The following is a 22,288-nucleotide window of genomic DNA, read 5'->3' as shown; positions in this document are numbered from 1 at the left end:
CAAGAAAGCAGCGGGATACAGATCACGTCTTATGGTTAAAGAAAAACAAACATTTACAATGCAGTACGCAACTTGTGACAATTTGCGTCATATCGAACGCTTCGCTAAGATCTTTTGGCAACCCATATGCCTCTCTATACTACCTTCGGCCACATATTCAAATCCTTTCCCGAAGTTCTTCTGCCCATATTCATCTGTTCCGCCTGCTGACCAGACGGCAATGCCAAACTTGGAGAGATGCATACGCTGTGCGTTTTAATCCCCCTCAGGACGAATGGTCAAGTTGGATCTGACTACCAACATCCCACGTCCAAAGAGCATCTTCCCTTTTCCCAATCACCCCTTTTTACTTTCCCCGCGAAAAGGCGACCTCTTCGCTTGGGCAACTTCGCCTTGGAAATACTTGCTAAAATACAGTCGCTTGCTGTCTTGTGAAGATGGTGCCTCTCTAATCATACATTCTAAAACTCGAGGGTTTCGCGGAACTCCTCGGCGAAGTCTGTGAGAGAATGGGCTCTCGAAAGTTGGATTGCCTCTCGAGTTTGGTTTCAACCGGAGCCGCCGGGCGAGACGGGTGAGACGGGCGACCCCAACATCATGCTGGGTACTTGTTTTCTCAAGAAGCCTTTCTTGCGTTGCTCAGGCCGGGGCACTCCTGCAATCGCCCGAGGCTCCTTCATTAATGATGTATCCAGCTTCAAAGGAATTCGCGTTGTGACTTCTCGATAGTCTCCGGCAAATTTCGCATTTGGTACTGGTACAGAGGCTGTTCTCCAGATGTGATCACTTGTGTCGTTGAGATAGCCCTGAGGTTTGACGGGTTTGGAAGGATACTGGCTCCCAGCCGAGACTCCATGTGATGCTCGGATGGTAGACAGCCGGGATAACCCGGAAAATCCAGTCTTCCCACGGGCTCGCTTGGCAAGTATGATCTCGTCAAAGAGTCGAATTGACGGCGTGGATGCAGGTTGCGTTTCCCTCTCATGAATGAACTCATTGAAAGCTGTTCGGCGTTAGCTGTTGTAGTCATTTTGGCGTGTAAGAATGTCACGTACCTTGCGTGTCCCTCAACAGGGTAGCATACTCCTGCTGATCGTACGGCAAGCTTTTGATGAACCCATTCATGTCAAATGCGTACATCTGACCATTGCTCTTCTGGTTCTTGGTTGGGCGTCCCATGTACTTCCGGTATGTATAAAGCATACTGGCGAAAAATCGAACAAACGAGGCCCGTACCTTCTCGCCACTGAAGGAAGCAGGACACAATAGGCAAACACAGCCTAGGCAGCGTCCGTGCGAGACTGCACTACAGCCGGAGCACTTGTAGATGCCGTCACCCTCAGCTCGCTCGTCACAAATCGAGCATAGTGAGATGTTGTCATTGGTACTGAAGTTGAAGCAGTGTCCCTCTACCCAAACCGTAGTTTCGGTATTTTTCACGGGCTGGATAAGCATGTTCGGCATAATCGTTGACGCGGCTATAGTAGACTGCGCGTACGTTGAAGGAGCATATCCACCGTAAGACGACTTTGAATCGATCGATATAGCCGAGATAGATAGGTTGGCCTGATGTCCGTTGAGGAAAGGCATATTGGGTCGGTGTACCGGCCCTTGACCGAACGACGAGCTCCTCCGTTCCTTTGTCTCGAAATTGGCCGAACGTTTCTCACGAAGTGTGGCATTCAATGCAAAGCCGGAGTCACTTCGAGAGATTGGCGTAGCAGGCATGGACGGAAAGTTGATTGAGGTCGGGGAGACAGAGCCTGGAGGGCTGGTCTTGTTCGACTTGCTGGTAGTGGGACGCTCTGCCGTACCAGGCTTTGCATGGGCGAAAGCGTTGAAAATAGGGGATTTCGGCGTCTCTGCCGTATCGGGCTCCCCAAATGTTGAAGAATTCTGGGCCACCCACTTTCCCAATGCGCTGGGCATAGTCCGCTCCGTGAAGATGGCCGGGTTTTCGACAGAAAATGAGTCGTATGGGAAAGACTCCATTGCATGTGGAGGGGGTCCAGTAGGGACACCGTAGCGTAACGCATGAGGTGCAGCGATTTGTAGCAACGACATGAGCTTGCGTCGATGCTGCTTCGGAAGACGGACAGGCTGGGCCGTCGCGTCAATGGTATCCTTATCGAGATCGACCAACACGTAGTCGTCCTCTGGCAACTCAATGTTGTCGTATCTTCGCTCAATGCCGACAATGTATGGGCATGGTGCGTCCAGTGCGGAAAGTAGTCTTGCGGGCAGAACAGGGATAAAGATGCTCGCCCACTTCAGCGGGTACAAGAGGCTGACCAAAGCATGGCACGCAAGGTGAAGCATAGCCGTATGGGAAGACAAGAAGATGATGCGCGACTCAGCGAGTGTGTACTCAAACAAGGCGACAATGTTCTCCAACGACAATGACCTGAAGAGGGCAAAGATGTCCGTGTTGCGGGCACCTGGAAGCTCATTTTCAGCCTCTTTCCGAGCGTATAAGCGTAGTTCTCGAACACCAATCTCAACCTGCGTCTTCGAGCTAAGAGGACTGAATGCTTCAGCGCAGAGGTTGACGACATAACGCTCCAGTGGCTGCCACCGCCCGACCCGAGGAGAGGTCGGGGGAACACGTAGAATACCACCATCGGTCATGGGGACAACAACAGCCCTCAGCCAGTCCTTCCAGAAGGTCAAGCGGGTAGGATCTCTTCCGAGAATACCAAATGCCCGCGGAATCCACAGTCCACTCTCACCAGCCGTCAGCCCGTCAATCTTGGATGCTGCGCCGTGTCTCAATGGTCTGAGCATTTCCGTCATCAGGCTGATCTTCTCCTCCACAGTGCTGATCTGGTCATCTAGGGTGTCGCGCGCGGCAGATCCCGAGGGGACTGTTGGCAGCTTTGCTAGCAGCTGCGATAAGTGCGCCCGCTGGGCAGCGAGCCTGGAGCCCAGGCTGGTCGCAAGTTCTCGCTCTTCCTCGGTCATATGACTCTGCCTCCAACGCTCACATCTTCTCTCGATGTTCTCTGCTACATCTGCTGCAAGCGCAGTCCAGACAATGATGGTGACGCCATAAATCTTAGAGTTGTCGTCAGAAGTCATGGTGAAGCCATGCCATGTAGATCTCGGCCGCTCATCGGACGATACGATCTGGATGTCGTTTGGAAAAGCGAACATGGGAACATAGTCCGGGAACTTGCCTCGGCGGGCTAGGTCGTCGGTAGCGTCCCGTGGAGGATACCGGTCAAGGAGTTCGGGTTCGAAGCGTCGCTTCAGGGGATGCATGTCAGGGTCGAGATTAAGAGGCTCAGGGGGCGGAATAACTGAGTTATAGTTACTGAGCCGCTTTGCCGTCCGAATTGATGCTGCATTGCACTGATTAGCAGAGGGTCCGACTCGCAATTTCGCAAGGAGCATGTTTCTCATATGACATGTCTCCCAGCGCTCGGGATATGTGAGAGATCAACAGAGGACTTACCAGCTTTAGAAGGCGTCGGTGCTTTCCGCACACTGTTCATGTCTCTGAAGCTGATCTTCCTTCGTATACTGCCCCGGATGCTGCCCCTGAGGTTCTTTAAGGGGCTCATTCTCCCGCTCGCTGCCTCGTCTGCCTTGATACGTTCTGTCCGCGGGTTGACCATGGGCGGTCTTGCCTGTGTCTTGGCACCCGCAGTAAAGCTCAGATCCTCCAGGAAGTTCTCCCGCTCTGCCGCAAACTTGAGGAGTGCCTTGTCGAAATCGAAGCCCTCCAGGAAGGAGGGGACACCTCCCATCATACCCTCTTGCACATTTCCACCGGGGGGAGGATTGGGACGGATGGTAGCACTGCTCCTATTACTCCTAGTATTGCCGTCCATCTCCTCCAGGGTGTGTATAGACGCCTTGGAGAGGCGGTTGCCCGAGTTCTGGCGAGAGTGGCGAGCAACATTTTTGGGCGGCAGGCTGGAGACGGAATCGCGTTTGTCGGTCTCTTCTTCGGGCTCGCCATCTTCCTCAATGGTTGTATCGACCTGGGTCGTCGTCGAGGGCAGAGGGAAGTCCTGGTAGGAGATTGTTTCTATGCCCGCGACCCAGAAATAGTCGGCGAGCGGAGCCGAGGCGTTGTCCATCTCATATCAGGATGAGGGCTGTCCTTGCCCCTCCGCCGCAAGGCCACACGAGGATCGAGGGGATTTGCTGGGGGCGAAACAGAGGTCGCGAAGGTCTGGTTGCACGAATTAGAGTATTGGCAAGATGCTTGGCCGAGGTCGCAGTCGCTCCCACAGGCTGTGCTCGTTTCAGGAATGCGGGCTGTTGGCTGGTCGGTCGCGGATCGCTGCTATCGTGCTTTCCTTTTTATTTCTTTTTCCCCCTCCCCTTTTTCGTGGTGTTCGTCGGTTCAGCTGCCGGCAATCGTTGAAATATAGCACCGACCGAAACGCCAACAGAGGAGCAGCAGCGGCAGCAATCGTCGAGGTGGTGAAGAGCGTCGGGAAGTGGAGGAAGGGTGCTCAATCCAGTACTATGCAAGTGTGTGCTATGCTTATGCCGGGCCCAAGAAACCGAATGCAATGCAATGCAGTAAGCAGAAGGGCAGGAGTATAGTGACAGACAGACAGACAGACAGACAGACAGACAGACGGGCGCCTGTGTCGGTCCAACTCGGGGTTGGGTTGGCTGAGTGTGGGTTAGTCAGTCAGTTGGGTGGGTTGACTTGTGAGACCTCAAGTGCGTGCGGTGGTGACCCCCGCGGCGTTGTCACTGTGGTACAGTGCTCCACTGCTCCAGTGCTGCTCCAGTGCTGCTCCAGTGCTCCAGCTGTGGCCGTGGGAGCTGGCGAAAAGCAGTGCGGTGCTTCCACCTGGCTAACAAGTTGCACTTTTCCTGGTCTCGTCTGCTGCTAGGCTCAACTCTGAATCCCCTGGGGTTCTGGGCCGCAGTTAAAAGACGAGGACTGCTTTTTCTTTTCTCGCTTTTTTCTTTTTTTTTTCGGCTGCTGGAAAGGCACCACGCGATTCGAGTTCCCCTGGCCAATGGATCACGTCCAGCCCAGATGGCAGATGCAGGCAGATGCAGATGGTCGGGGTCGGGGTCGCATGCAGCGTCCGTCAGTGTCCAGGCCGTTTCCCGGTTGGCCTCGTCTCCCGCTTGCAGCCCGTTGCTCCAGTGGTTCGCGGGCGGGCTGGCGTCGATTCGAGTCCTGTCACTTGTGCAGCCGTGTCAACGTTGGGTCTCGCCCGACTTTGTATATCCCCCTCTCAAGCCGATCTTGGATCAATGGGCTTGTGGGAGGCGGTGATGCGCGGCGAAACAGAATCGTAGTCGCATGCGACCTGCAGCTTCGAATCCCCAATCCGGCCCCTGTCGACCCTGCCGACCCCTACCTTCCTCTAGGCCTGCTTCAGCGATACGGCTAACCCTCAGTCTAAGTGGCCTGTCCTGGACTGCCCAAGACCAGGGCCACGGCGCGGCGTGGCCGCGTTGGTAAGTTGTTCGGGGGGATCCCTGACCATATGTGGCTCTTTCTCTCCTTCTCCACTAACTGTCCAGATGTGGTGCTACGACGACCCGCACGTACACCACGGGCAGTGTGGTGGTTCAGCCGGGCAGTGGCAGGTTTGGAACAGCCTATCACGCTGACATCCACAATATGGCAGGCATCAGTCAGAAAACATATGCATCCGAACACGACGTGCGCCCAAGGGAGCCGTTGCCCTGACAGTGCCGTTTGGGAATATCACGTTGGGCTGCGTCGCACTTTGGACACGATTGGCGGCACCCTGGGAGCGGGGATGGGCGTCCAGGGCAATCCTCAAGGCCGTGGTCCCTGGTTCACACCCACCTCCGATCCAGGGTCTTGGTTGCTTGGCCGTTAACGCCTCCCTTGCACACGAACCCAGTCCAGCTCAATCACCAACGATATGCCCTTTTTGTCAAGCACAAACCGAGGATGAACCCACCGCACGAAGATCACGGACGATATCAGCGCCGAATGTCCATCGCGATTTTGAGAATGGCAAGACTGGCCGCCCGCTAGGAAATGTGGTGACATATAGATCTGCACTAAGATGCCTCACCTCCACCTCCTGCCGACCGCTTCTCCTTAGCCTGGACGCATCGGGCGCCGCTGTGCGCAGATTTACGGGGGGGCCAATTGTAGTCCATGGAAAATCTCCTTCGGAGCCGCAAGCCGCAGCGGTTACTGTTGTGAGTTAGTCGTTGGCTCCTTGCAGCAGCCTCCCCTGATCTGCCAACGTGCTCCTGTATGCTATTGCACGGTGAAGCCATTCAATTTGACGCTCCCTCCCCGTCTTTATTGGCGGATCCAAGGGCTCTTCAGAGGACACTTAACTGAGTAGACCTCCCCAACCGTGTTTGTTCCTGCATTCAATATCACAGGTTTAGACGAGATTCCCGGTCTCATATCCGCTTGCCTCTTCGCTACGGTGTTCAACCTAGCCGGTAATTAGCTCCAGGGCCCTTCCGTTCTTCCGGAATCCATGCTCGCAACCAGGAACCATTGAGGCATTGAGCCGCCGGGAAGAGGTCACATCGCGTTTTCTATTAACAGTCCTTCGGGATGTATCTCTACACGGGAAACCCAAAATTTTTGAGGCTGTCGAAGTTCTTCACGTGCAGCGTGCCATCCCAGCATCCTGGCCGTTATACGGCAATCCATGCACATTATCAGTTCACGTCATGCACACCAGGCCTCTTCAACGACCTGGTCTTCAAATAGATACACTGTCAAATAAACGTCTCCATGCACATTTCCAGGGTATATGACTTACGTATCCGGCCTCGGGCGGAATGTCCCTGATTCGAGTTTGGTGCGTCGGATGAAGACATGTATGAAGCAAGATCTTCGACTAATCTTCCAACTTGAACAGAAGATACCAGATGATACCATACGGTCTCGTTTGAAATCAATAAAGAGATTGGCGGACCAATTTAATTGGATTAGCCAGCAACGCCACTGCAGATAGCCATGCGAGAGACAGGCTGTTATGTGTTTCAGACATCGGTCACTCGGCCACTCGGTCCATCTTAACATGTAGCCAGATTGAAGCATACCCAACCTTGCTTACCTGGGAGGCCGCGGGCCAGGATTTAGCACCTTGTCAGAGACACTGCAGCCATCCACGCTATACTGGCCCGAGCGATACTCGAATCCCCAGTGCCTCCCTTGCTGACTTACACCTCGGGCACCTCCAATGAGAGCCCAGGACACCTTTCGAATCTTGGCCTGCCCGAGGCCCTCGACCCAAGGGCCTGGGTCGCCGGTTGCTGGTTGAGCGATCCAACCTGTGTCCCATCCCATGCGTCCCAGACTATCTCTCAGTTTAGCCAACGGTCTTACGTCGGGTACACTTTGTGGCACTATACTCTCAGCCCAGGGCAAGTGCCACACGAGGGAGGACCGCTCCAGGCCTTGCTTCCTGTCCCTGCGCGCTAATGTTCGAGAAAGCTTGTTTCCTAGAGTTGTGCGTACCTGCATAGGTGACGTATGAGCTGGACGGCACTCGGCTTTGCCCTTGATCAGTTAGCTGGCGGTCACACGCGACCTGACTAGTCACGCAGTATCACCTGAGCGTAAAACACTCAGCGTGTGCCCCTTGAGTCCATCAGCTAGCAGCTAGCAGCACATTGAGTCAAGATCGCCCCCCAAGCTACTCCCGACCTAGCTCTCCCGCGCGCAAGTCAGGAACCCCAGGGTCAATCCAAACCTGTCTCGCGCGTTCACTAATCAATGGAAGAGAAGAGAAGAAGCACCACTTGGTTCGCGACCAGTTCATGCTACCGCGCTGGTCTGACGAGGCCAAGGAGTCTACTATGTAGTAAGCCAGCTGAACAACCAGATTAATGGAAAATGAAACCAAAAGCAGGGATCTCCGCAGTTCAATCGACCCTACTGCACGCACCGGTTCATAGGCGGCGTCGTCTCGTATCTGCAGGTACAAGCCGTAGTTTATAGTTATTCTCAACGCCGCTGCAGATATCAAACTCCCGGGTTGGCAGGTCATACGCCTGTCAACCCTTAGGTTCTCGCTAGTGAAGGAACCCCCCACGAATCCTTGGATACTATCGCGCAAGGCTTCCGCAGAGAAGCTGCGTCTGACTCTGTCGTCATGCCGTACACCGCAAGCCTTGCCGGGCCCTGCTGCTACATACTGTACATGCCGCGGCTTTCTTCCAAGTCCGGGACGATCTACAGTACTGTATATCTTAGATACCTTGGTAAGCACGGGAGGGCACACGCGTCCAGGGCGTGCACACGGACACGCACAGGCACACAAGCTCGTTCAGCTGGTCCTTGGCTGGCAGATCGCTCGGCTGTCGTGCCGAGCGCAGATATTCTTTCAGATAGCGGAACTCGGGACCTGTCGTACACAGGTCTGCGCTATGGAAACTTCCACCAGCGCGGCTGTGGCTTGCTTTTGACAATAACCGTTGCGCTGATCATGGGGCTAGGGACGCCACGTGCTCTCTCCCTCTCTTCAAGAGGATTCCCGTTCCTGGGGTCTGCCGTATCTGCCGGCTCCCTTGAATGTGAGCAGACCATGTGCTATATCATGTGGGGTACTAGCTTTGATTTTCCTTGTTCGTCCTCTATGTAAGAGTCTTGCGCCTTGGGGGGAGCTACCCCAGTTGCCCAGGGCCTGGCAATGGTTCTTGACCTTGAGCTCTGACGACTATAGAAGTGATGACATCGTCAGACTGTGTCCAAGGCCACCGCATCTAGAACAAGCCACCGCGCTGCCATCCATCGACAATGAATCCCAAATGCTGACTTCAACTTCATGACCATATCATCCCATGTGACCGCTGGGAACACATCCCGAGCGGCCTACACCACCTTCCTTGATTTCCGCATATACACGTAGCCAAGGTCCCACGTAGCAATATATCAAATCAACACGGCTTGTCCTTCCTCTGTAGTATGCGAAAAGCACCTTAGCTTATAGCAATGACCCGCCATGGTCTGCACAATAAACCCTCATCATCCCATCACCACCATCCAGATCACCTCGTGATCCTCGCGCCCAGCTTGCCCGTCGACAAGAAGCCCCGGTTGCCCATCTCGGTGCGCCAGGCGATGCCCAGCACGCCGAAGATGACCCTGCCGTCCTCGGACTCCTCGACCGCGGCGGCGCCGCCTTGCCCGTCGTCGTCCTCCAGCTCCACCACGAAGCACACCTGCTCGACCTCGCCCGGGTGCAGCACGGGCTTGGCGCTGCCGCTGACCATCCAGTTGGCGTCGCGGTACCGCAGGCCGGGCTCGAGGTCCAGGCCGACGCGGTCCAGCTGCATGGCGTCCTCGGAGCAGTTCTCGAGCTGGGCCTCGAGGATCCAGGCGGGCCGCGGTTTCGTCGTGTCACTGGGTTTGGCCTTGGCCTCCGCCTCGCTCGCGTCCCCGCGGTTCTCCTTGTCCTCGTCGCCAGACCCCTCGGCCGCCGCGGCGGGCAAGACCCCGACCTTGGTCCGCACGATCAGGCTGCCCTTGCAGATGAACTGGTACAGCTTGCGGAAGGTGCGGGTGCGGCCGCTCGTCTCGGTGGCCTCGTAGTAGCTCACGGTCACGGCCAGCACGTGGTTGCCCTCCTCCTTGAGGTCGAAGTTGACGATGCGCTGCAGCGTCGCGGCCGGCTCCAGATCCGTGCCCTTGCTCCCGCCCGCCTCTGCGTCGCCTGCACTAGCAGCAGGGGCTGCGGCAGGTCCCGGGCCCGGGCCGAGCGCTAGCTTCTGCACGGTGCTCGAGCCGGGCGTCTTCATCTCGGCCTCGATGCGCACGTCGCGGATGTACTTCTTCGGCCGCCGGGCGGCGTCCGCCTGCTCCGGCGCGGCGGGGGCGTCGGGGGGGACCTCGTGGTTGGCGCATAGCGTGCAGCTGAAGGTCTCGCCGACGTAGGCGGAGCCGAACGAGGGCGGGAGGTTGAGGACCGGGGTCAGGAGGAAGGGGTCCGGGTTCGAGGTGGTGTTCCTGGACTGGTAGGCCAGGGAGGCGGCGACCGTCTGGGCCCGCGCGCCGGCCGCGGTGCTGAGGGGGTCGGTCAGGGGGTGCTGGGTGACGAGGGATGGTCTAGACAGGCTGTGTATGCGATGGTCGGCACGTCAGCAACGGAATACAGGAACGGGCGCGGGTGGCCTCTGTTGTACATACCGCAGCACCTTGAGAGAGACAGAGTGCGGCTCCTTCACAGGGTCCATGGACGGGTAGCGTTGATGGCTCATCTTTCCAGGATGCAAAGCGCCCGTCTAGCCGCAGACTGGGGGTGATATGAATGGTGTCAGTACTGTGAAGGCATGCCAATCGCAAGGGTGTCCGGTGTTCGTGTTCCCAGGCCGCATTCCTGCGAGACGGAGCAGCTTTATCGATAGCCGGAGGGCTGACGTCGCGAGGTCGATAAGGTCCACGGTTATGGTGGGGTACATCCAAGTGCTGAAGCTAACTTAGGGGGTCCCCAGGGTCCTCATGGGTTTTACCTAAATACCCAGGTAGCCTCTGGGTATGGATGCGTCCATTGAACTGTACGTCCATGGAGAATGCCCAGGTGCATGACGAGTCGTCCATTGGCTCTTGGGATCTCGGCAAAATGACGGGCAATAGTCGAGAAACTTGATCGCTTTATTACTCCAGAGCTAGAGAGGCCTGAGAGATTGGCCCCTTTGTTGGCCGAAAAGCACAATAACTATAATAAAGCCCAGACCCTCCGAACGCTCAAGATGATCATATGAACCACATCGCCAGGCCGGGAAGATGAGCAGCACAGGTGGGAAAAGTCACTTCCGGCTTGGCATCATCATCCAGAGCGGTTGGCCACAATTTGCTGTCTGGCGCGACCACTCTGGCGTGACTCTCGTCTTCCTGTTGGCGTGCTGGATTGGATATTGCCCGAGTCCAAGCTGACCCCATATCCACAAAGCTTTTCCCATCCGTCATAAGTATATAGATGTTTGTGTTCCGCTGGGCACGCTCTCCCGCTGTTCGGCGTCTGCGAACCCGCTTCCCCTGGTTTCTCCGGGGCGAAGTCTGCCTTCCAGAACACGACTTCCTCTGCCTGCTCTCAGAGACCGGGAGGGGGCGGAACCTGGTTTAATGTGTCAGCAAGGCTTGATACCAAATCCGGCTCGGGACGAGGTTCAGACATACAGCACCGTACCCACCGGCTGCGCCAGGGGGCGAGCCAGATGGAGGCGGAGGCGGATGTGCAGCACCACCGGGAGGAGGCGGCGGGGGGGCCTCGCTCGGCGGCGGTGGAGGAGGCGAGCCTGCCGAGGCTCCCGGGGGCGCCGGTGACCCTTGCTGCGCCTGGGCAGCAGCGTAGTACTGCTGGTAGTACTGCATATACCTGTGGAACTCATGTCAGCACCGCGAAACATGAGAAACGGGGCTCTCAGTGGAAATCACTTACGCTGCATAGCCTCCGTATGCGGCATAGGGATCCTGGCCGCCGTAGTACTGTGCGTAAGCCTGAGCATACTGATCATTAGCATTAGCCGGGCTACCAGCACCAGGGGCAGGCGAGGCAGAGTTGGCGCCAGGGGCAGGAGAGTTGCTGTAACCGCTGCCGTAGCCTCCGTATCCTTGGCCGCTGCCGGATCTGTCGTCTCTGTTGTGGCGGTCGTGGTGGCCGCCATAGCCGCCGTGTCCACCATGGCCTCCATACGACTGTCGCGGAGGTCGGGCCTTGAATTCCTCGTACTGTTCCTTGACACTCCCGAGAAGGTCCTCACAAAGCTGCTGCGCCTTTTCGACCATGTTCGGATCGGGTCCTCTAGGACACAAAGAGTCAGTAGGGAAAAAGAAAGATTGAGCGATGGGGAGGGAGACATACGCTACGTGCAGGTACATATCATCATCGCTCTCGCGGTTGGTCGATGCCTCGAGATAGCCGGAACCGCGACCTTTAATCTGAACGCGACATCCTGTTTCCTGCTGAATGTGCTTCACGTAAGAACCGCCGTGTCCTACCACCTGGGCACGCAGGTTGAAGCCCTGAACGGGCTCCAAGCTAATGGGGATTCTGGCCTCGGGCCACTTTCGTCGCCCGAACTCGTCCCTCTCAACTTGCTCCTGGTCTCGGCGCTTGAATCGTCGTTCGTCGACAAGGTTGGGCAGTTCCTGCTTCATCATCTCCTCAATCTTGGCGACAGCCTGTTCAAGTCCGAGCTTCGAGGTGCTCGTGACATGGAGGTATAGCGGGGGGTTCTGGGAGGTTGATGTCAGTTCACTCGGCCTGAATGCTGGCTGAACAGCAGGGGAGGGATGATATAGCACTCACCGCAGCCGTGGCCATGCTCTTGTCGGGATAGTAGCTTCCGCGGGTCGTGACATCTTTCAAAGTCAACTTGAGTTCTCTACACAAAAGTAAAAGCAATGGAGCGTCGGGGGTGTATCGTACCGGCACCGGTTTCTTCTTTAATCTAGATCAGGGAGTTGAGGTCAGCAGATGCCACAGAGGGGATTCGCGTGCGAGCTAGCATGCTTCTTGGTAAGCAGGACTGTCCGCACACGGGGTTTGGGTGAGTACATGGGACTGGAGTGATGTTTTGCGGATAGGAAAACAGAGACTAGAGAGAGCAGCCGGGAGAGGCCGAGTCTGAAGTAAATCAGTAGGAATTCACAAGGAGTATTTACCATCTTCTGAGTCGATCCCTTGGTGAGGAGATATCGGTTGCGCAAGTCGTTGACCTCGATGTCCTTGATGTAGTCGCCATCGGCGACGTACATCTCGCCGTTGATGTTGGCGGCCTCGCCCGAGGCGCTGGGGCCGGGCGAGTCGGTCGAGGTCGACCGGATGGGCGGGACGTCGACATGCTGGATGCCCTTCTTTGCCTGGATCTGGGCGTTGATCTTGGCGGCGGCGGCAGCTGTCGGCGAGTTAGCGCATGCTTGTCTTGCAACTCATGTATTGTATTGTGTCGTGTTGTGTCGTGTTGTATGCGGCGCGCGGCGCGGCGCGGAGGGGAGGGGAGGGACGGGACGTACCTGCGGCTGCAGCAGCGTCGACGGGCGAGGGTCGCTTCGCTTCCGAGGCGCCGTTGCCGTCGTCCTTGAGGGGGCTGCGATCGCGACCTGCGTCGGACTTCCTGGCGGGCGGCGAGCGGGAGCGACGATCGAAGCGGGATCGGCGAGGCTCGGGCTCGGTCTGGTCGAAGCGCGACCGTTTCGCGGTGCGTCTCTCGGAGTCGTCCATGGCTGCGTAGGCGTCGGCGACTGCGAACTGCGTCTGCCCGTGAGATGTGAGGTGAACAGCGGAATGTACGTGGTGCAGCAAGGTTTGCGACACGAGGCTGCGGGTGAAATTGGTTCAAGAATTCGGGAAGGCTGGGCGTGAGGCTCCGTTAGGTCCTTTTTTTCGAACTCTCCTCACGTTAATAATTTTATTGCCTCTTCAGGCCTAGTCTGTACGCCACGAAGTGGATAGTTGCCATGGAATAAGATATGCTTGACCTCACTTATTGTCTGTCGTATTCATGCTTTCTACTGTACAGATACATGTGCTTTTCATCCTCCCACTCATCATACCACTAAGGCGATCCCGGATGGGACTTACCTCCTTTCCCTCACCGGGCGTGCTCCGAGTCACGGTGATTACTGACTGGTTGCTGCCCGAAAATCCACAGTCGGTCTGCTTGACCATCTTCAAACTATTACACTGTCGTGGTTTGGATAGTAGAGTAAACTAGATTAATATAGACCGGCTTATGGTAGAACATGCGCCTTGACGTTGCGAGGCTTTATGCACTTAGAAGTCAAAATTACTGCACACTCGGTTATTGAACATGATCTATGAGAAAATCGTACTCGTTAAAGAATTGGCCCACAGTCCCATTTTCAAACATGTCGTTGTGATTCATTCCGTCGTCATGTGAGACCTGGGCGAGGGTGTCCAAGCCACCCCCCGTTGCGAGAACATCTACGGGGTAGCTTCGTTGTAGGGCATCTCTGGCGCATTCTGTAATGGTGACCAGGAGATGCTGCGAATGCATCGTTCTCGACACTTCTTGCAGCACGGTAATCAACTTAGTTATCAGACTCTTCAGCTCGTGGGTGTCCATCCCCCAAAAGGTACAGAACCGTGTCGAAACCTTGAGCAAGAACACGACGGCGAAAGCTATCATGACGTGGAAATAAGTCGGCAGCCCATTGAGGTAGGACTGCATCTCGGGGTCTGAAGTCACAGTCCGCAATATGCACATGGCGGATAGAACAGCCGAACTGGCTAATTCATACACCTCTACCTCCATGTTGCAAACTCTGTGCTGGGCTTGGCCAGAGCCGTGACCCCGAAAAACGTGGGAATAGAGGTACAATTTGGCGAAATGATGCTGCATGCCCACGCCTTTCCATGGGTAATTACCAACGTGGATATCTGGACCAAGCTTATCCGTCCACTCCACTCGGAGGCTGTCGAGAGCGTTGCCGAACCGTCTCACCAGCAGTATCTCAACATCAGAAAGAGGCCGGTCAACGTTCGGTCCCAGGGTATCAAAGATCTCCGTCCAGACTCTCCAGCGTAAGACGTGACTCACCAGCCTCGCATCATCATGATTGGCATGCCTGCAATCGAGGAAGTCGCGCACGTTCTGCACGGCCTCGCATTCTCGGGTAAGAGGGGGTCGGCCGTAGGGTATTGAGAGGTGATGGTCACAGGCGTATACTAGATAGTGCAATCGTGCGCGGAGGTAACTCTCACGGTCACCCTGGAGAGCCTTCGCAAAACTTCTATGTAGTTGCAGCTCCGTGGCAATGCGGACCGCCATGGTAACCAGTGAAGAAGAAAGATCGCTTATCCAGAAAGCACCTATGCAGAGTGCTCGGACATCGTCGATATTATTTCTCCTTGAGAACGTTAGGGCACCACTCAGGGTAACGAATTCGGCGCGTAGCGTCTCGTAGTCGGTCGACGCCGCATGGAGTGCGCCGACCGCACAAACGACTGTGCTCAGGATGGGAGATACCTGCTGGAGGTGCTCGAATGTGGCATCGCTGTGGTTTCCCAGAACACCGTATAAGAAGTGATCAAGTCGATCCTGGTACACGGCTTGGTACTTTCGGGCGTTTTCAAGAGTAATAATGCCACGAGATATCATATCGGGGAAAGAGTTCGGGCGTAAATGGGCAGCGGGATCGAAACAGAGGCCTGGGAGGCTACTCGGACTTGATTCAAGGTCTATTACCAGCCTCCAGCGGGTGGCTTCGGTAGTCGCTGTGCACGAGGCAGTGTATTCGTAGCCTTCGGGGGTAGTCTCGCTTACTGCCAATACATTCTCTGGTCTTTGTAGGACGGGGCTGCTGGCGGAATGGCTCGTGATGAGAGTTGCAAAATTGGCCTCGATGCTTTGTAATTTTCGCTCTACGGTCTGTTTCCACCTGGAAAGGCATCAATAAGGCGATGGCGACCAATATTAGATTCCGGGTTGGCCACATACGAAATATCATCTTCCATGAACATCTGTATGTTGCGATTTATCGTACAAGGTAGGCGCTTTTTCTTACAACGCCCACACGGGGGTCTGGCGTCGGTCATGTCACAGCGGACCTGCAAAATCATCAGAACTACGACCGCTAAGGACATGAGACATTGGGTATTGAGCTACCTTCTGTTTGCGGCAAGCTTCACAAGCAATGGTCTTGCGATTGGCTTCTGGTGGTGTCGGTTGTGTTGGGGCAACCCCTGGGCCATTGCACGGCCGGGTCGAAGGATCGGAGCTGCTCATGTCTACTGTACGGCGGCAGAGCAGAACCAGTGGTTTCTACCGGGACCACTGCAGCAAGCAGGCTTGAACGAGTTGAAAGCAATACGGTGCACAGGCTGGACACTCGATGGACCGGCGTGTCTCCGAGATTTTCGGCGCATTATATAGATGCGAACCCTGCACACCGGCGCCACTCCGAGATTTAATGCCCATGACCGGCGACCTCGCCGCGATTGCGGAGCGGCTCGAGCCATGAGCTTCGTTGCGTGATCGGCCTGCCCAATCCTTGTAGCACTATTGCGGCCAGGGGTATACGTCGCCGGGAGGTAAGTTGAGGTTAAGCTCTCAAGAACCCACATGCGTTGGAGGCTCTAACTTGGGACTAGGTAACGTAACAAAGCAACCCGACCGCGCACGCTGACTATTTTCCAGGCAGGGCTGTCGAGGAAATGACGGGCGGCCGCTGCGAGATCGCCCGCTTACAATAGGTCGCTACGGGACGGCACGTACGCCAGACCCGCCTCAGGGTTGTGTCAGTCACTACGCATCGCATTCGTAGGTACACCGTGACAATACCACCTTGAGCCTCAACATTATATTCTTTGAGTGTGCTTGTAAACGTACCACCCCTGACCCCTCGTACCCCACCCCAACAACCACCTGCATCAGCCAGTCCGTAACACCGGCTAAGATGCCGTGGGCAAACAAGGTACAGTTTGTCATTACGCACTCGATGCAGGAATGTCTGCATGGGATCTAGGGGCTTTCGGCACCGGACTCGGATCTTGGGTTGAGGACGAGCCTTCTCTATCGACTTCTCATAGCGTCAAACGAACTTGATTTTTCTTATCAATACTCCGTACATGCTCTGTACAGATATGATAGATTGCTAATCTGCCTGTCATTGGCTGACGATCTATACAAATTCGGGCTACACGGCAGGAATCGACTCTGTCCAAGTGCAGGAGTCAGGGCCTTGCCCGTCACACCCGCCATGTCCTGCTGCACGCGTTATGCGAGCTCTGCCAACACTGCGTCGGCCGAGGAGACTGTCACCTCACGGGCAGGCTCCTTCTCGGCATACACGACTTTGCCATGATCAACAATGAGAGCGTATCGGGCAGTCCGCTCCCCCTTCAGCCAACCCAGGTTCTTGGAGAAGCTGACATTTGTATCGGAAAGAAAAATCTGCCCGTTATGCCGTGTTAATGGACATCAAGTGCTCAAGCACCATTCATCGTGTGCCTTCAACGGCAACCATAGCCGGGGGAGACGGGACCGTCTACTCACAATGTCGTCGTTTTGCACTCCTTGGGCTTTGCCCCACGCGCTCATTACGTAGGCATCGTTGTAGGCAATAACGGCAATCTGGTCGACGCCCTTTTCTTTGAATCTGGTCAGGTTGGTAATGTAGCCCGGAAGATGCTTTTCAGAACAGGTTCCGGTGAAGGCACCCGGTACAGAGACCAGAATAATCTTCTTGCTCGCGAACTCTACCACGGGGCAGTCAGTCTCTATACTAAACGTTCCTAGCAGTGCTCGGCCAGCATGTAAACTGTGTTACCTTTCGAAGCATCATATTTAATTGGAACACCACAGGTATTAATACTGGTCTTGTCGTTGGTATGCGGTATGTAGTCAAAGGTAACACCACTGGGGAAATTGTCGCCTTTCTGGAGCGCAGTCATCCTGATGGTCGTTGATGAATAAGTGATGTTTCAGTACGAGTGATGTGTTGAGTGATTGAGAGCTGTATCAGAGAGAGAAGTTTTCTTCGCATCAAAACTGTACTTTATACGCCCAGTCATTCGATATCAGCTGCAGATCCGTACCAGTGATGCCATCAGACAGCCTACCCGGCTTCGTATACGGAGTTTCTTGATCTAGAGGGGATGGCCAAGAAAGAAAAACCGGATTGTTATCAAGCACAAATTGGGCAAGCCGCGGGAGCCGACATCGTACAAAGTTTGCACGTCGTTTAAAATCGCCGAGATTGAACAAGTATCAGAATGTGGACCCATGATGTTCATCACTGAGATGTGGCAATTGAGCGCGTGACAGTTTACTGCATCGAGAAGTTACATCAGAGAATGCATGTAAGCTCCATGTGTGAAACTATTCCTTGTTGCCTCCACCGAACTGCTGATACGACGGAGGTGTATCTGCTACTTCTATGCGCCATCCTCTGAGCGATCAGAACAACCTGGGACCTCATTCGTTGTATGGATACGGTTCGATTTCTATCCCGATGAGTCCTATGCCAAACAGGAAACTGGTGAAACTTATGCCGGCCATATGTCACATCCGGCACAGTTGATGTTGAGTAGTGTGAACGTCAGTCACATGCGTGTTAGATCACAAATTCCTATTGTGGAACGCACAACAGAGGTTGTACATTCCTACCACTGTTTCGTCTGGAGGATCAGCAGTGTTGAGTTATTCCGCCTCGACCTAAGAGAAGCAATAGACATTATAGTTGAGTCATACTTGCGGCATCTTTTACTAGTAACACCGAGGCTTGCTTATTTCACCATCATAACCAGACATGTGTGTATAACAACCTTGATATATTGGACTTCATGGATCCTATAGCTATATGAACGTACCAGATTGTACCAAGATATGCCCAATAATCATCTACTCAAGGCTCTGTATGAAGAGATCCTTCAAGCACTCAGCAGTCTCAGTCGGTCGCGGGAGGTTGGCCGATTGACCAGGTCCCACCAGGACAAGAATGAGAACTGCGACCCCCTTGTTCTCCGCTTCCGCCGTTCGGGCGGGAGTAGCCGTTGCTGCAGCTGCAGCTAAGTCTAGGGCCCTGTCCAGGGCCTGTGCTGTATCCACAAAAAACTTATGGGTGTAAGCCAGCCCTTTGGCCAGTTCGAGGTAGGCGTCAAGGCGGATGGACAGGGGCTGGTCCCCGGTGGAGCTATGCACCCCGTTGTGGACGACGACATGCACCATACCCCGAGGGCCCACATCCGCGAGCACGGCGTTGTTGCCCGCGTGCATCAGGAATGACCCGTCGCCGTCGAGGCAGTACACCATGGGCGCCTTCAACTGGGTGCAGCCCAGGCGGACGCCGCAGGCGACGCCGTAAGCATGACCCATGGCTCCCAGCACGAAGAACACGCGTGATATGGGCCTCTCCTGCTCTTTCAGGACCATGTATACCTCGCGGCTAGTCCCTCCGAGAGATGAGACAAGGATATCTTTCTTCTGGATACGGCCGAGAACGCCTCGAACCACCGCTTCCCTAGTGAGTGGCAACGGCTGGTCCGGGTACTTGAATAACCAGGTCCTTGGCTCATTCCTTACGATAGAATGAGATCCTATATCGAGGCGGCCAAGGAGCTTAGCAGATTGATCCAGCTCATGGCCCTTGAAAGGCTTGAAAGCGCCTGGAGGTACAACAAGAGCGACGGGCCTCTTTTCGCTCAAAGCCTTCGCAAAAAGACGAGACACAACAGTCCGAGCTTCCTGCAATGTCTCAGGGATATGCTCGTAGGGGATCCTGTTGGCATCAAGATTTTCGAGAAGTTGGGGACCGATGAGTGCGTGCTGAGGCTCATCCTTGATACCGGGTTTCCCACGCCACCCAATCATGAGTAGCATGGGCACGGCCGCCACTGCGTTTGAAGCCAAGGACTGCAGAGGGTTCAAGGCGTTGGATAAACCAGAGTTCTGGAGGTAGCAGAGCGCCAGTTTCCCCGTAGCTAGGTGATAGCCGCTAGCAAGAGCAACCGCGCCTCCCTCGTTGGCCGTGACAATATGTCGAGGGGCGGGCATGGTGGCTGCAAAAAAGCTGAGTAAACCGCTTAGGCTGGAGTCTGGCACACCGAAAACAGCTTCGACACTGTTCGGTTGCAGAACCTGCGTAAAGAAATCATTTGGATCAAAAGGTAGAGCCATATTTTTCGAACAAGAATAACAGTTTCTTTGGTAGTTCAAGATATTAGGTAGAAGGTTGAGAGCAGGTAGACGCCACACAGATATATCAATTTACTGCCACTTCATGATCGGGAACTATTCCCGCCCCGACCATTTTCTGAAAACTTCCAAAAGTATGATTGACGTACCAAGTACATCGATGTTAATCTACGTGCCGGTTATCCAGTATGGCTTGTCATAAAGACAAGTATGATTTGCATTCTCAAGGGTCACAAGGTGCAGCTTCGGCCGGAATGACAAGCTTTGGACATCAAATTCATTATGCGGAAGACTTAAAGTTCAAGCTTGCATTCGCGAGACGATATAAGTCATTGCGCGCGTCGGATTTCCTCTTTGAATGGCCAATATATGGGTTGCGTAATCTGATGGTAGTTTTGGTAGTGGGTCTTCATCTTCGTTTGACAACGAGGCACGCGACTCTTTGCCGTTCTTGTCGTAGTAGTGAGGCAGGCTATGAAGCGACGTGCCTAAGGTTTATAGATATTCCAACTACAACGTGTGTATACATCGATAGTACAATGATAGCTGGTATAGTCTTGATAAGGAGTATGTGACATATCTACAACAACTGGAGACACGACTACGAAGGAAGTGACCTGACATACAAGCAGAAAATGTACCCAGACACAACTCCCTCTGACTCGAGCTCATGCAAAGATCCTGATTTACCAACTCATTGCATGCAATCGTAGTACTATGTGGAGTGAAACGTTTCATTTTCTTCCCATGTCCTCCCTCGCGGCGTCAATCCCCAGATTTTGTCACAGACAGGAGCGGTCAAAGTACTGATCTCATACTCAGGTGAGAGAAGACGCACAGCGAGCATGAAGCCTGGTATGATATCAATACCAGTCATCGGCTATTTTAACCGTGCTGAGGTCCCGCAGTCTGAATATAAATTCCATTGACCCATCTTCCGAGCAAAGCTATTCACGTCCCGTCGATTGCAAGCCCTGCACCTCTCACTACCCACATTCAACCACAACATTTTCTTTCAAGCATCTATTAATTTGCTCCTCTTATATCCACTCCCCATTTGTAGCTACCATGTCTTGCTCCGTGAACGAGAGCCTCCATCAATTTGGAAACCGCATACGTTTACTAGAGACTCACGATGTTTCTTCCACTCAGATCATTCGATCTGTCACAAGCAGTGACAGTTCCTCCCAGTTCCACGGGCAATGGGTTAGCGGGTTGACCCAAACGACCATACTTGGCGTCCCGGATACCGAACTCATCACCCCGCTTACCCGGGCTAATCTCATATCCGTGGATACGGAGAGTGTTGGAAACGCAGCTGACCAACGTAAACTATGTACGGCTTTTGATGCTGATAGTGGAGGACCACTTGTGGAAATCCCTACCTTAGTTGCCACATTGGCGCGGAAGGGTGTATCCATGATCATCATCGAGGACAAGGAGGTGTTCGAGCCGGGGAAGAAGGTCAACTCATTGGCTGCTTCATCGGCCTCGCAGGTGTGTTCTCATCTCTCGCACAATCCAAGCTTTAGCACAGTGCTGAAATATTCGCTCGTCGTGGTAGGGGCAAGCAGACCCTCAGGAGTTTGCAAATGTCATGGCCGCCTTCAAGCGCGCCAAAGATCGCCACGGCCTGGAACACATGTGTATAACGGCACGCATCGAAAGCTTCACATGCCGTAAAGTCATCTCTTCGGACCCTGCCGCCGAGAGAGCTTCCGTGCAAGAAGCATTACGCGAGGCTCTGAAACGCGCTTCAATATATCGCAATGCAGGCGCAGATGCCATCATGATACACAGCAAGAGTAAAGCACCCGATGAAGTCCTAGGCTTCCTGAGACAGTTCCGCGCAAAGGACAGCAGCACACCTCGTGAGTTACCATCTTCATCTCAGTAGATTGAAGTGATGTGCCATATATTGTCACAATTATACGGTTATACTTTCCCAGTGTTTGGGAACTTTCGCTGATCGGATCGTGAATAGTGGTAGTAGTGCCGACGACCTATGGGTCTACGCATGAGGATACGCTGTACGATGCAGGGGCCAATGTCATCATCTACGCAAACCACCTGATGCGAGCAAAGATAAGGGCAATTGGAGAATATGTAGATTCAGGAGCCATCCTGATAGATCATATCTGTCCTGCCAACATCTCTCACGCTCTCACTGCTCGCAATTTCGGGTACGTCCTTCAGATGCTGCAGAAACTTCGAGCCGGCGCTCCGGAGGGCCGGCTCCAGCCCAATCTGATCGCATTCCTGAGTGATGCGGAGCACCTTTCGTACCGTGCGATGGAGGATACCACCCGGCGGCTGCTGGATAGGAAAGAGGCATGTGCTGCAAACAACTCCATCTTGCCTGTCAAAGATCTGCTCGCGATCAATGCCGTCCATTTATCGGACATCGGACGCCCGCAGAACCACTCATCCGGCAACCGCCTCATGACGCTGATGAGTCCGTTGCGCACCAGATTCAACATGCTCTTGCGCGCCATCACCGCATAATTCCTTCTTCTAAGGCCCAAGTTGTCAGCATCGATTCAACATCGAGCTCACATTTCCACGCACGTATCGGCTTCATGGTATGCTCATATTGCTGGAGGGGAATTCTTAGGCCTTTGAAAAGAAGTATCCGAGGTTTCAGATCAAGCCACGGCAAGCAGAGTCCAAAGCTGAGGTTATGGAGAATATCGCCGGC

The 22,288-nt window shown here is 54.5% G+C and overlaps 6 protein-coding genes across 6 annotated transcripts; 1 reads left to right on the top strand and 5 right to left on the bottom strand.

The window, feature by feature from the left end:
• Nucleotides 1-548: 548 nt before the first annotated feature.
• Nucleotides 549-4,085, bottom strand: JN550_006046 (uncharacterized protein; the record flags this gene model as incomplete). The annotated part of the gene is made up of 3 exons (XM_049317741.1): nucleotides 549-1,003; nucleotides 1,056-3,341; nucleotides 3,455-4,085. 3 exons carry the CDS (start codon nucleotides 4,083-4,085, stop codon nucleotides 549-551), a joined length of 3,372 nt encoding a protein of 1,123 aa, XP_049171932.1.
• Nucleotides 4,086-8,979: 4,894 nt separating this feature from the next.
• On the bottom strand, nucleotides 8,980-10,188 carry JN550_006045 (uncharacterized protein; the record flags this gene model as incomplete). Its single annotated transcript, XM_049317740.1, has 2 exons — nucleotides 8,980-10,045; nucleotides 10,118-10,188. 2 exons carry the CDS (start codon nucleotides 10,186-10,188, stop codon nucleotides 8,980-8,982), a joined length of 1,137 nt encoding a protein of 378 aa, XP_049171931.1.
• Nucleotides 10,189-11,021: 833 nt separating this feature from the next.
• On the bottom strand, nucleotides 11,022-15,416 carry JN550_006044 (uncharacterized protein; the record flags this gene model as incomplete). The annotated part of the gene is made up of 10 exons (XM_049317739.1): nucleotides 11,022-11,045; nucleotides 11,108-11,306; nucleotides 11,370-11,732; nucleotides 11,793-12,166; nucleotides 12,240-12,292; nucleotides 12,360-12,381; nucleotides 12,596-12,828; nucleotides 13,487-13,608; nucleotides 13,766-15,334; nucleotides 15,394-15,416. The coding sequence occupies 10 exons, from the start codon at nucleotides 15,414-15,416 to the stop codon at nucleotides 11,022-11,024; spliced, it is 2,982 nt and encodes a 993-aa protein (XP_049171930.1).
• A 1,255-nt stretch (nucleotides 15,417-16,671) lies between these two features.
• On the bottom strand, nucleotides 16,672-17,348 carry JN550_006043 (uncharacterized protein; the record flags this gene model as incomplete). Its single annotated transcript, XM_049317738.1, has 3 exons — nucleotides 16,672-16,848; nucleotides 16,951-17,153; nucleotides 17,225-17,348. 3 exons carry the CDS (start codon nucleotides 17,346-17,348, stop codon nucleotides 16,672-16,674), a joined length of 504 nt encoding a protein of 167 aa, XP_049171929.1.
• Nucleotides 17,349-18,297: 949 nt separating this feature from the next.
• Nucleotides 18,298-19,572, bottom strand: JN550_006042 (uncharacterized protein; the record flags this gene model as incomplete). Its single annotated transcript, XM_049317737.1, has 1 exon — nucleotides 18,298-19,572. The coding sequence occupies one exon, from the start codon at nucleotides 19,570-19,572 to the stop codon at nucleotides 18,298-18,300; it is 1,275 nt and encodes a 424-aa protein (XP_049171928.1).
• Nucleotides 19,573-20,658: 1,086 nt separating this feature from the next.
• Nucleotides 20,659-22,095, top strand: JN550_006041 (uncharacterized protein; the record flags this gene model as incomplete). Its single annotated transcript, XM_049317736.1, has 3 exons — nucleotides 20,659-21,087; nucleotides 21,155-21,461; nucleotides 21,575-22,095. 3 exons carry the CDS (start codon nucleotides 20,659-20,661, stop codon nucleotides 22,093-22,095), a joined length of 1,257 nt encoding a protein of 418 aa, XP_049171927.1.
• Nucleotides 22,096-22,288: the final 193 nt, after the last annotated feature.

The sequence above is a fragment of the Neoarthrinium moseri genome, assembly GCF_022829205.1.
Source record: "Neoarthrinium moseri strain CBS 164.80 chromosome Unknown scaffold20_Wmoseri_CBS_16480, whole genome shotgun sequence".
In the NCBI taxonomy this organism is placed as follows: domain Eukaryota; kingdom Fungi; phylum Ascomycota; class Sordariomycetes; order Amphisphaeriales; family Apiosporaceae; genus Neoarthrinium; species Neoarthrinium moseri.
This window is presented reverse-complemented; position numbering and strand designations above follow the sequence as displayed.